The sequence below is a fragment of the Eubalaena glacialis genome, chromosome 1, assembly GCF_028564815.1.
Source record: "Eubalaena glacialis isolate mEubGla1 chromosome 1, mEubGla1.1.hap2.+ XY, whole genome shotgun sequence".
Lineage (NCBI taxonomy): Eukaryota > Metazoa > Chordata > Mammalia > Artiodactyla > Balaenidae > Eubalaena > Eubalaena glacialis.
In genome coordinates this window covers 109,880,565-109,893,265 of record NC_083716.1, presented here as the reverse complement: position 1 = coordinate 109,893,265, position 12,701 = coordinate 109,880,565, and the positions used below count along the sequence as shown (strand labels likewise).

At 39.4% G+C, this 12,701-nt stretch overlaps 1 protein-coding gene across 5 annotated transcripts in view; it reads right to left on the bottom strand.

The window, feature by feature from the left end:
• OCA2 (OCA2 melanosomal transmembrane protein) overlaps nucleotides 1-12,701 on the bottom strand; it is a 299,171-nt gene that overhangs the window by 162,771 nt on the left and 123,699 nt on the right. For all 5 annotated transcript variants that reach the window (XM_061199031.1, XM_061199036.1, XM_061199032.1 and 2 more), the window contains 3 exons: nucleotides 4,378-4,449; nucleotides 3,076-3,141; nucleotides 412-468 (listed from right to left, as the gene is read on the bottom strand). In XM_061199031.1, coding sequence (XP_061055014.1) covers nucleotides 412-468; nucleotides 3,076-3,141; nucleotides 4,378-4,449 — 195 coding nt within the window. The remainder of the gene's footprint in view (nucleotides 1-411; nucleotides 469-3,075; nucleotides 3,142-4,377; nucleotides 4,450-12,701) is intronic.

The following is a 12,701-nucleotide window of genomic DNA, read 5'->3' as shown; positions in this document are numbered from 1 at the left end:
ATGTTTATATGCTAAATGTTCAGAAAGTAATCATTGAAATTATTTCACCAAAAAGTGTTGTAATCAGAAGCTGATGACTTAAAATATTTGGATACTCTGAAGTGCAAAACAGTTTTGGTGCATAGCTCTCAACCTGCCAATTTGAACCCTGTCATACAAACACTCAACTCAAGTACTCTTCTCCTTGATCCTCTTCTTTGGTTATTTGTTGAGAAGCTGAAAGTGTTGCTCAGAGCCACCTAACTTAGCACAGCAACTATATCCAGCTTTGCAGCAGTGATTTTGAAAAGGAGGACAGAATTTTAAAATATTTGCTTTAAGTGGTAGTTTTATTCACTAAATATGTAATGGTGGAAAAATAAATATGTCAATTAATTAATACATAACTATTAAATGCCACATCAAACTTACCTTTACAGCACAATAATCAAAAAATCCAGTCTCTGAAAATATGGCTACTAAGATCATCTGTGGGGAAAAGAGAAAAAGGAGACAAGGAGAATGTTTCAGCATTCAGCACCATCCTGAAATGACACCAGAGTGATCACTTTCAAATCTGATCTCTGGCCTCTGCGTGAAAGCTACTACCTCATCAAGCTTCTCACTCTCTTGCTGAGTGTGGTCCACTTACTAACTCCCTGAATCAAGCCCCTTGCTAGTGGGTTTGCACCTCTATATTTGTCCAGGGTTAGGTGCCCAAGGTACATTATCATTCCATCTGATATTGACAGTGAACACTGTGTTATAATTACTCTCTGTCTTATAGACCAGGAAACTGGCAGGCAGAGATGGAAGGTGACTCGCTCACAGTCACAAAGCTAGAAACAGGGAAGGAAATGGGACAGAATGTGGCCTTCTGCACCTGTGTCTGCACAAGCAACAATTCAATGTTTTAAGACTTTTAAACTGGCTTAAATTTTGTTTCCTAAAATAATTTAACAGATTTTTGTCACCAATTTGATCAAGACAAGCAAATAAGAGTAGTTACATTGAAATGATTATTCTCTGCGTTCTATATGAACCCAGAAGGCCTACTCACTTGCGTTTTTCTACTGATGACACTGAGTTGGTGAGAATAACCATCCTAGATAGTAACAAAAAGTAATGTCCCATTTATTCTAAGTCTAATCAACCAGACATTTCAACCAGCCTGAACTTTCTGGAAGATTCTCTATTCTACCTCCTTAGATGGTGACATACCACGTGCTGAACTTGGAGTGAGAAGATGCAGGTTCAAATATCAATTCTGCCACTGAGGAGTAATTTAACTTTGAGCAAAAAATTTATTTAATTATCTGTACTTTGGTTTTCTCACCTCATCTCTGAATGTCTGTTCCTTGTAAGGTTGTTGTGAAAATTCAATAGCATTATGTAAACTAAAGTACTTAGAAAAGAGTGGGCCCAATACTGTCTTTCAAATAAACAGTACAAAACAAAAAATGTCCAAAAGTTAATTTAGACTCAGTACAAATATCTACCTTGTCTAGCATGACCAACAATATTCATCCTAACCCAAATGGCCACTGTGAGGCCATTTATAGAATGTGGAGCTTCACACACCAATGGAAGCTTCACATGAACGTGGATGGGTAGGTCCTGTGTGGTCTTCCACTTTCATGGTGAAGCTGTTCCACACGTCGGCTGCCAGAACCACCCAAGAGATGCTGGAACTCAGGGACTGGGTAAGTGGCCACATGGGTGGTTGACTGGCATGCAACAGGGTGGAAAAGGCAGGGGCCTAGTTATATAGACTGTCTCTGCACCCCGCAAAGTTCTACCGATTCCATTTGAGAAAAAAAATTAAACCACTCATTTTTAAAATCCTAACCACCCCCAGTAGCTCCAAATGTAACTATATTAAGAAGGTAATTAAAGTGAAGCCCTAACCCAGTATGACTGGTGACCTTATAAGAAGAAGAGATGAGGACACAGACATGCCCAGAGGGACAATCATGTGAGGACACAGGGAGAAGATGATCATCTACAAGTCAAGGAGAGAAGCCTCAGAGGAAACCAACCCTGCCAACACCTTGATCTCAGACTTCCAGCCTCCAGAACTGTGAGGAAATACAGTTCTGTTGTTTAAGCCACCCAGTCTTTGGTACTTTATTATGGCAGCCCCAGCAAACTAATACACCAATCATTTAAGTTTTTTTAGAAACCTATTTTATAAGCCATCTGGTATGCCTTCCTTCTTCCTTCCATAGGCCCAAACCCTATACACTTCAGGACCCAATACATTCGTTCCTTTATGAAGCCTGAGTTCAGAGCACTGACCTGCCTCTCACTCCACCCACAGAGTAGGCAGCCACTTTGGGTCACACTGAAGCCTAGAGCAGCAGGGCCCTCCATGGTGCTACGGCAGAAAGAATAAGAGCAAGGAGGTGAGGGCATGTGGTGACCTGCTTTACACAGGGTGAGTCTCCTAGCCCTGAGAGGGAACACCCTCCTCAAATCACTCAGCTGCTGTGGGTCTGTTCAAGAGCGCAATAGCCATTCCCACTGCTGTCCAGACCCCTGTCAAATTCACTTATTCCAGTTAATTTTGTTTATGACTCATGTAACACACGAGCCCACTAGTGTGTCTTAAAGTTCCCTTCCTACAAGTTCATTTGGTGACACTCTTCATAACACACAGTAGAGGGGCCACTTGAAAATGTCTGTTTAACAGCAAATATACAAACTATTACTTAGGGACAATTTCTTCACTTCTTCCTTTATCCATATAATTAAAGGTACTTTTCCAATCACTGAAAAACTTAAATGGTTCATCTGTTTAGGATATTCCATTTTATATTTTAAGGATAGTAACTTTTAAAAATTTCTAAGTTTTCTAAATGGCAAGGTTATTTCACTGTCAGACAGGCCTTAGGCTGAAATTTTACAGCTAACTAATCAGAGCACCAATCACTCCATTCCTCCTCAGGAGAAATCAGCTAGACCTGCACAAACACTTCTCAATCAAGCCCTAATTGTCAAGCAGCAGAGTGTCTTTAAGAGTCAGCAGTAGCAAAAGAGAAGGACCAAGGTAACAGCAAGCTTGGGGCCCTGTCCCACTGGGAGGACTGTCATTACCATGCCAAACAGCAGGGCCAGAGTCTCGAAATCAATCCACTCCACCACGTGGGTCAGGCTAGGTCTCTGCAATCAAAGCACAAATTTGCCAATTAGTCCTGGGCATCATCCTCCTGGTGATAAACTGTAAATATGTGCCGCCCTTTACAGAAAACCTACTCATTGGACCAGAGTCAAAAGTCACACCATCTGCTTGCCTTTGAAATCAGATTATATCATCACTGAAAAACACTCGTGACCCAAAGCATAATAATGTCAAACCTATGCACTTGACAATAAAAAAAAGCAGATTTCTTAAGCCCCGTCCATGTCCTTAAGGGAAGGTAGGATCATGGGGAACTGGGAACCCAGACTGGGAAGTGAGGGCACTTGGAGAGCCTGGTTGTTGGAAAAGGACTGCACAGTGGTCCAGGGAGTTTCCTGCAGCACAAGCCATGTGCCACGTCAATGATTTCTAGAATTAAATAACTACTACTACACTACTCCTTAACAATTAATAAAAATAACAGTGGTTTATGTGTAAGTTTTAGGATTCTGGGACATTTTACCCTTAGAGTTAGTGTTTGTTTATACCAACCCTAGCCAAGAAAAAGGAAATAAAAAAGCAATAAATAACTAACTGAACATAGCCCCACATAGCCCCAGTTATTATTCTTTGGTTGACTGACTGGCCTTTTCTAGCACTTTTCAGAACAATCCCTGGAATTCTACAGAGTTGCTTTCAATCCCAAGTTCTGTATGTTGCCACCTTGGTCAGTTCCAGCACTACTCCTCAAGATGGAGGCTCCACAGGCCTCCATCTCTAGTGGGCACTTGGCCTCTCTTGCTTCCCTACATTCATTCCAATGTCTCTGCAGGATGGACCATGCTCAGACCCTGAGGGGGTGCTATTCCCCCCCAGACTTGCACATCCAAGAACCTCCTGATGTCTGCAGGACAGAACCCCAACCTCACTGTCTCCCACCTCTCTGCTCCAGCCAGGATGGCCTCCTCTAGTTTCCATGGGCTGACAGTACATAGGGCCAGCTCTAACATAACTCAGCTGCATGACCTGGGCAAATGCTTGACCACCATGAGTCAAACGTTTCCTCAGCTAGGGTGGAGAATAACACCACTGGGATGTGTGTGATAAAGTCAAATGTTAATTACTCATCGATGCTGTAAAGTTCATGCCACTAATGGGAAATGTGAAAGAGTATATTAAAAAAATTAAAATCACCAGCTAATGCCTAATTCTTGGACTGTCTTTGAATCTGACATCCTATTGAGTGTTAAGCCTTTGACTCAAAATGTTACACTTACATCACCAATCACAGCCAGCGCTGCTAATGCCGCAAGGGAACCCAACATGGCTGCCAGTGTTCTGTGAACGATCTGGAAAGAAACATAGAAAATTACTGCATTCTAATCCACAGGACTTTAAAACACACAGAAGGGGACTTCCCTGGTGGTCCAGTGGTTAAGAATCCACCTTCTAATGCAGGGGACGTGGGTTCGATCCCTGGTTGGGGAATTAAGATCCCACATGCCACAGGAAAACTAAGCCCACATGCCACAACTAGAGAGCCCATGTGTTGCAACTACAGAGCCCACGCACTCTGGAGCCTGCACACCACAACTAGAGAGAAGCCTGTGCACCACAACTAGAAAGAAGCCCACATGCCACAATAAAGAGCCCATGAACCACAACGAAAGATCCCACGTGCCGCAACCAAGACCCAATGAAGCCAAAAATAAATAATAAATAATTTTAAAAAATAAATAAAACACACAGAAGTCTGTATTGGTATAAGTATTTGTGAAGATTGGTCATTTTATACCATATCAATTAGGACAATAAATAAATCATGGGTTTCTTTGTTTCAGAGTCTGGATGCCCTAGAGACACACACAACCATCACCAGTCTGCTTTCTAAAGAAAGATTTCCTGCATAATTAGATGACCCTGAAGTAGAAGCTCAATAAAGTATGTTCTATAAGGAAGCCTGCAGTAAATTATCATTAATTATTTACCATATAATCCATAGGCAACTGGAGAATTAGTTCCACAATATAAATCAATTCTGCCCAATTACTGAGACTGTTATAAAATGCTTAATCTAATTGAAACTTCAGTATTATCACTGAACCACGAAAATACTTTTTCTATTTAATTATAATTCAAGTGGGCATGGAATTTCTAAGGCAAAATATAAAGAAAGGCAAGGATGCAGAGAATTTGAAAGCCTCAAACATTGCTGGTGCAAATGTAAAATGGTGCATCCTGAGCTGCAGCTGTTACCCTGGACCCCAGAGGCTGCCGTCACTGCCGCTAAGGGTCCTGTATGCAAGGCAGGTCTCTTCCCACACCTTCCCCGCAGCCTCTGTAGCCAACCACTGCCTTCCAACTTCCCTGGAAGAACACATGGTGTGCCTCGGGCTCTTGCAACTTCATGCCAGCCTCTGCGGTCCACAGGCACTCCCTGCACATCCCAATAATGACTGCTGTATCCCTCCCTCAGCCCCAACCTGAGTGAGCAAGGGAGCCCTAATCAGCTGCTGCTTTTGCCCCCTCTTGCCTGGGTGGGGAACAGATGCCTAAGGGAAGCCCACACGCAGAGGTGGGGCCAAAACCAAAGCTGAACCCAGGGGCAGTGTGACCAAAGAAGAGAAAGACAAATATCCCTGTGCAGCTGCAGGAGCAGTGGATTAAATCCCCGCAATCAGCTGGGTAAACCCTGCAACTATGGAATACCTGAATAGACAACGAGGGTTCCCACAACTGAGGCTGCAGACTTTGGGGGCAACTGTGGACTTTGGGGGCAAGTACACACGGGGCCAGATCAGAGTCTGAGCTGGCCCCACAGTGCCCACAGCAGGTCTAGAGACCTACCTAGGAGTATTGGAGGACTTCCTGGATAGGCAGGGATTGGCTGTGGCTCACTGTGGAGGCAAGGACACTGACAGCTAAGGCCACAGGAAAATATCACTACTTTTGTTATTCTTTTTTTGGTTCTGTTGTTCTTTTTATTATTATTATTATTCTTTAATTTTACCTTTTTCTTTACTTTTTCTTTTCTTTTTATGCTTTTATTTTTAACATATTATTTATTTATTTATTTCCTAATTATACTGTACTTTTTCATTATATTGTGTTTTTTCCTTGGGTTTGTTTTTTTTCCTTTGCTTTGCTTTCATTTTATTTTTAACTATATTTTAGAATTTTCTATTTTTACTTTATTAGTTTGTTGTTTTGTATTTTTTCCTTTTGCTTTCATCTTTCTTTGTCTTTACTTTTTTTTGATACTTTTTGTGTGTTTGTTTTATGCTTTCATTGCCTTTTTAAAATTTGCTTTCTTCATTTGATTTGTTTCTGGTTTTATGTTTGTGTTAGTTTAGTTTTTAGTGTTTGTTTTCATTTTTGAAATTGTTTACTGGTTTGGTTGCTCTCTTCTTTCTTTTCTCTTTTTTTCTTTCTTTTTCTTTTTGTGAGTGTGTGTGTATATGTTTCTTTGTGTGGTTTTTGTCTGTTTAGTTTTGCTTTTACCATTTGTTTTGGGGTCTCATCTGTTCGTTTTTGGGGGATCTTTTTTAGTTTTGTTTTTGTTTTGTTTTATTTTGTTTTTACTTCTTATTTTTCTTCTGCACTGTGTGGCTTGCAGTGTATTGGTGCTCTGGCCAGGGGTCAGGCCAGAGCCTCCAAGGTGAGAGAGCCAAGTCTAGGATGTTGGACCACCAGAGAACTCCTGGTCCCATGGAATATTTATTGGTGAGATCTCTCTCAGAGGTCTCCATCTCAACACTAAGACCCAGCTACACCCAATGGCCAGCAAGCTGCAGTGCTGACCACCTCACACCAAACAACTAGCAAGACAGGAACAAAACCTCATCCATTAACAGACAGGCTACCTAAAGTCATCCTCAGCTCACAGACACTGCAAAACAGACCAATGGACATGGCCCTGCCCATCAGAAGGACAAGATCCAGCTCCACCCACCAGAACAGAGGCTCCAGTCCCCTCCACCAGGAAGCCTACACAAGTCATTGGACCAACCTCACCAACTGGTCACAGACAACAGAAGTAAGAAGAACTATGACTCTGCAGCCTGCAGAAAGGAGACTGAAAACACAGTAAGTTAAACAAAATTAGGAGACAGAGAAATATGCAACAGATGAAGGAGCAAGGTAAAAACCCACCAGACCAAAAAAATGAAAAGGAGTTAGGCAGTCTAACACAAAATGAATTCAGAGTAATGATAGTAAAGATGATTCAAAATCACAGAAATAGAATGGAAAAAATATAATAAACATTTAACAAGTACCTAGAAGAACTAAAGAACAAATAAACAGTGATGAACAACACAATAACTGAAATTTAAAATACCCTAGAAGGAATCAATAGCACAATAACTGAAGCAGAAGAACGGATAAGTGACCTGAAAGATAGAATGGTGGAAATAACTGCCACAGAGCAGAAAAAGAAAAAACAATGAAAAGAATTGAGGACAGTTTCAGAGAACTCTGGGACAACATTAAACGCACCAACATTCAAATTATAGGGGTCCCAGAAGAAGAAGAGTAAAAGAAACGGGCTGAGAAAATATTTAGAGTTTATAGTTGAAAACTTCCCTCCCATGGGAAAGGAAATAGTCAAGCAAGTCCAGGAAGCTCAGAGAGTCCCATACAGGATCAGTCCAAGGAGAAACACGCCAAGACACATATTAATCAAACTATCAAAAATTAAATACAAAGAAAAAATATTAAAAGCAGCAAAGGAAAAGCAAGAAATAACATACAATGGAATCTCCGTATGGTTAACAGTTGATCTTTCAGCAAAAACTCTGCAAACCAGAAGGGAGTGGCAGGATGTATTTAAAACGATGAAAGGGAAAAACCTACAAACAAGATTACTGTACCCAAAAAGGATCTCATTCAGATTGGACTGGAGAAATCAAAACCTTTACAGACAAGCAAAAGTTAAGAGAACTTAACACCACCCAACCAGCTTTACAACAAATGATAATGGAACTTCCCTAAGTAGGAAACACAAGAGAAGGAAAAGACCTACAAAAACAAACCCAAAACAATCTTTAAAATGGTAATAGGAACATATATATCAATAATTACCTTAAATGTAAATGGATTAAATACTCCAACCAAAAGACACAGACTGTCTGAATGGATATAAAAACAAGACCCGTATATATGCTGTCTACAAGAGACCTACTTCAGATCTAGGGACACATACAGACTGATAGTGAAGAGATGGAAGAAGATATTCCATGCAAATGGAAATCAAAAGAAAGCAGGAGTAGCAGTACTCATATCAGACAAAATAGACTTTAAAATAAAGACTATTACAAGAGACAAGGAAGGACACTAAATAATGATCAAGGGATCAGTGCAAGAAGAAGATATAACAATAGTAAATATTTATGCACCCCAAATAGGAGCACCACAATACTTAAGGCAAATACTAACAGCCATAAAAAGGAAATTCGAAGGTAACACAATAGTAGGGGACTTTAAAACCCCATTTAAACCAATGGAGAGATCATCCAAACAGAAAATAAATAAGAAAACACAAGCTTTAAATGATACATTGGACCAGATGGACTTAATTGATATTTATAGGACATTCCATCCAAAAACAACAGAATACACATTCTTCTCAAGTACACACGGAACATTCTCCAGGATAGATAACATCTTGGGTCACAAATTAAGAAACACTGACACTGCAGAAATACAGAGGATCATGAGAGACTACTACAAGCAACTATTGCAAATAAAATGGACAACCTGGAAGAATTAGACAAATTCTTAGAAAAGCACAACCTTCCAAGACTAAACCAGAAGAAATAGAATATATGAACCAACCAATCACAAGCAATGAAATTGAAACTGTGATTTTAAAATCTGCCAGCAAACAAAAGCTCAGGACCAGATGGTTTCACAGGCGAATTCTATCAAAAATTTAGAAAGAGCTAACACATATCCTTCTCAAACTCTTCCAAAATATAGCAGAGGGAGGAACACTCCCAAACTCATTCTATGAGGCCACCATCACCCTGATACCAAAACCGGACAAAGATGTCACAAAAAAAGAAAACTACAGGCCAATATCACTGATGAACATAGATGAAAAAATCCTCGACAAAATACTTGCAAACAGAATCCAACAGCACATTAAAAGGATTATACACCATGATCAAGTGGGGTTTATCCCAGGAATGCAAGGATTCTTCAATATATGCAAATCAATCAATGTGATGCACCATATTAACAAATTGAAGGATAAAAACCATATGATCATCTCAATAGATGCAGAAAAAGCTTTCGACAAAATTCAACACCCATTTATGATAAAAACTCTCCAGAAAGTGGGCAGAGAGGGAACCTATCTCAACATGATAAAGGCCACATATGACAAACGCACAGCCAACATCATTCTCAACAGTGAAAAACTGAAAGCATTTCCTCTAAGATCAGGAACAAGACAAGGGTGCCCATTCTCACCACTATTATTAAACATACTTTTGGAAGTTTTAGCCACGGCAATCAGAGAAGTAAAAGAAATAAAAGGAATCCAAATTGGAAAAGAAGTAAAACTGTCACTGTTTGCAGATGACATGATACTATACATAGAAAACCCTAAAGATGCTACCAGAAAACTACTAGAGCTAATCAGTGAATTTGGTAAAGTAGCAGGATACAAAATCAATGCATAGAAATCTCTTGCATTCCTATACACTAACAACAAAACATCTGAAAGAGAAATTAAGGAAACAATCTCATTTACCATTGCAAAAAAGAATAAAATACCTAGGAATAAGCTTACCTAAGCAGGCAAAAGAGTACTCAGAAAACTATAAAACACTGATGAAGAAATCAAAGATGACATAAACAGATGCAGAAATATACCTTGCTCTTGGACTGTAAGAATCAATATTGTGAAAATGACTATACTACCCAAAGCAATCTACAGATTCAGTGCAATCCCTATCAAATTATCAATGGCATTTTTCACAGAACTAGAACAAAAATTTTTACAATTTGTATGGAAACATAAAAGACTCCGAATAGCCAAAGCAATCTTGAGAAAGAAAAATGTAGCTGGAGGAATCAGGCTCCCTGACTTCAGACTATACTACAAAGCTACAGTAATCAAGACAGTATGGTATTGGTACAAAAACAGAAATACAGATCAATGGAACAGGATAGAAAGCCCAGAAATAAACCTATGTATATATCTTTGACAAAGGAGGCAAGAATATACAGTGGAGAAAAGACAGCTTCTTCAATAAGTGGTGCTGGTAAAACTGGACAGCTACATGTAAAAGAGTGAAATGAGAACACTTCCTAACACCATACACAAAAATAAACATAAAATGGATTAAAGACCAAAATATAAGGCCAGATACTATAAAACTCTTAGAGGAAAACATAGGCAGAACACTCTATTACATAAATCACAGCAAGATCCTTTTTGACCCACCTCCTAGAGTAATGGAAATAAAAAACAAAACTAAAAAAATGGGACCTAATGAAACTTAAAAACTTTTGCACAGCAAAGGAAATCATAAACAAAAACAAAAGACAACCCTCAGAATGGGAGAAAATATTTGCAAACGAAGCAACTGACAAAGGATTAATCTCCAAAATATACAAGCAGCTCATGCAGCTCAGTATCAAAAAACCAAACAACCCAATCCAAAAATGGGCAGAAGACCTAAATAGACATTTCTCCAAAGACATACAGATGGCCAACAAACACATGAAAAGATGCTCAACATCACTAATCATTAGAGAAATGCAAATCAAAATCACAATGAGGTATCACCTCACACTGGTCAGAATGGCCATCATCAAAAAATCTACAAACAATGAATGCTGGAGAGATTGTGGAGAAAAAGGAACCCTCCTGCACTTTTGGTGGGAGTGTAAATTGATACAGCCACTATGGAGAGCAGTATGGAGATTCCTTAAAAAACTATAAGTAGAACTACCATATGACTCAGCAATCCCACTACTGGGCATATACCCTGAGAAAACCATAATCCAAAAACAGACATGTACCACAATGTTCATTGCAGCACTATTTACAATAGCCAGGACATGGAAAGAACCTAAATGGACTAACGAATGGAAAGAAGATGTGACACATATATATAATGGAATATTACTCAGCCATAAACAAGGAACATAATTGTGTCATTTGCAGAGGTGTGGATGGACCTAGAGACTGTCATACAGAGTGAATTCAGACAGAAAGAGAAAAACAAATATCGTAGGCTAATGCATATATATGGAATCTAGAAAAATGGTACTGATGAACCTAGCAGTAGAGCAGGAATAAAGATGCAGACGTTGATAATGGACTTTAGGACACGGGGTGAGGGGGAGGCTGGGGTGTAATGAGACAGTAGCATTGACATACATACACTACCAAATGTAAAATGGATGGCTGGTGGGAAGCTGCTGCATAGCACAGGGAGACCAGTTCAGTGATTTGTGACCACCTAGAGGGGTGGGATAGGGAGGGTGCGGGGGAGGCTCAAGAGGGAGGGGATATGGAGGATATGGGTGTGCATATAGCTGATTCACTTTGCTGTACGGCAGAAACTAACACAACATTGTGAAGCAATTATACTCCAATAAAGATGTATTTAAAAAATGGTGCAGCCATGGTGGGAAATTTAGGCAGTTTCTTACAAAGTTAAATAATAAATTTACCACATGACCAGCAATTCCACTCCTAGGAATCTACCCAAGAGAAATGAAAGCATATGTCCTGTTAAAATAGTTAAACCGTTGGACTGAGGCCATTGGACTGAGGTGGCTTTTTTTTTTTTATTGGAATATAGTTGATTTACAATGTTGTGTTAGTCTGCTGTACAGCAAAGTGAATCAGTTGTACATATACATATATCCACTCTTTTTTAGATTCTTTTCCCATATAGGTCATTACAGAGTATTGAGTAGGGTCCCCTGTGCTATACAGCAGGTTCTTATTAGTTATCTATTTTATATATAGTAGTGTGTATATGTCAAGCTCAATCTCCCAATTTATCCCTCCCCCCCCTTCCCCCCACGGTAACCTTAAGTTTGTTTTCTACATCTGTGACTCTATTTCTGTTTTGTAAATAAGTTCATTTTTACAATTTATTTTTAGATTCCACATATAAACGATATCATATGATATTTGTCTTTCTCTGTCTGACTTACTTCACTCAGTATGACAATCTCTGAGATGGCTTTAATGCTTTAGCAGCCTATGTAAGAAAACCAAAATCTAAGCTTGTAATGCGTCATGGTTAAGAAATCGAAACCTAAGGACAACTGAGTATAGACAGCTAACTAGCCTTTCCCGAATAAGGCAAACACTTAAGCTATAGCCAGTCAAATCATTTCCTGGCTTTGCTTCTGCCTTTTCTCTATAAAAGCCTATCCCTGCTCCTGTTGGTGGAGCCTCCTAACCACTTCCGGTTTGGCATTGCCCAATCTGAATCAATATTTGCTCAGATAAACTCTTAAAAATTTAATATGCCTCAGTTTATCTTTTAACAGTCTACATAAAGCATGAATGTTCATAGCAACACTCTTCAAAATAGGCAAAAAATGGAAACATTCCAAATGTCATCCA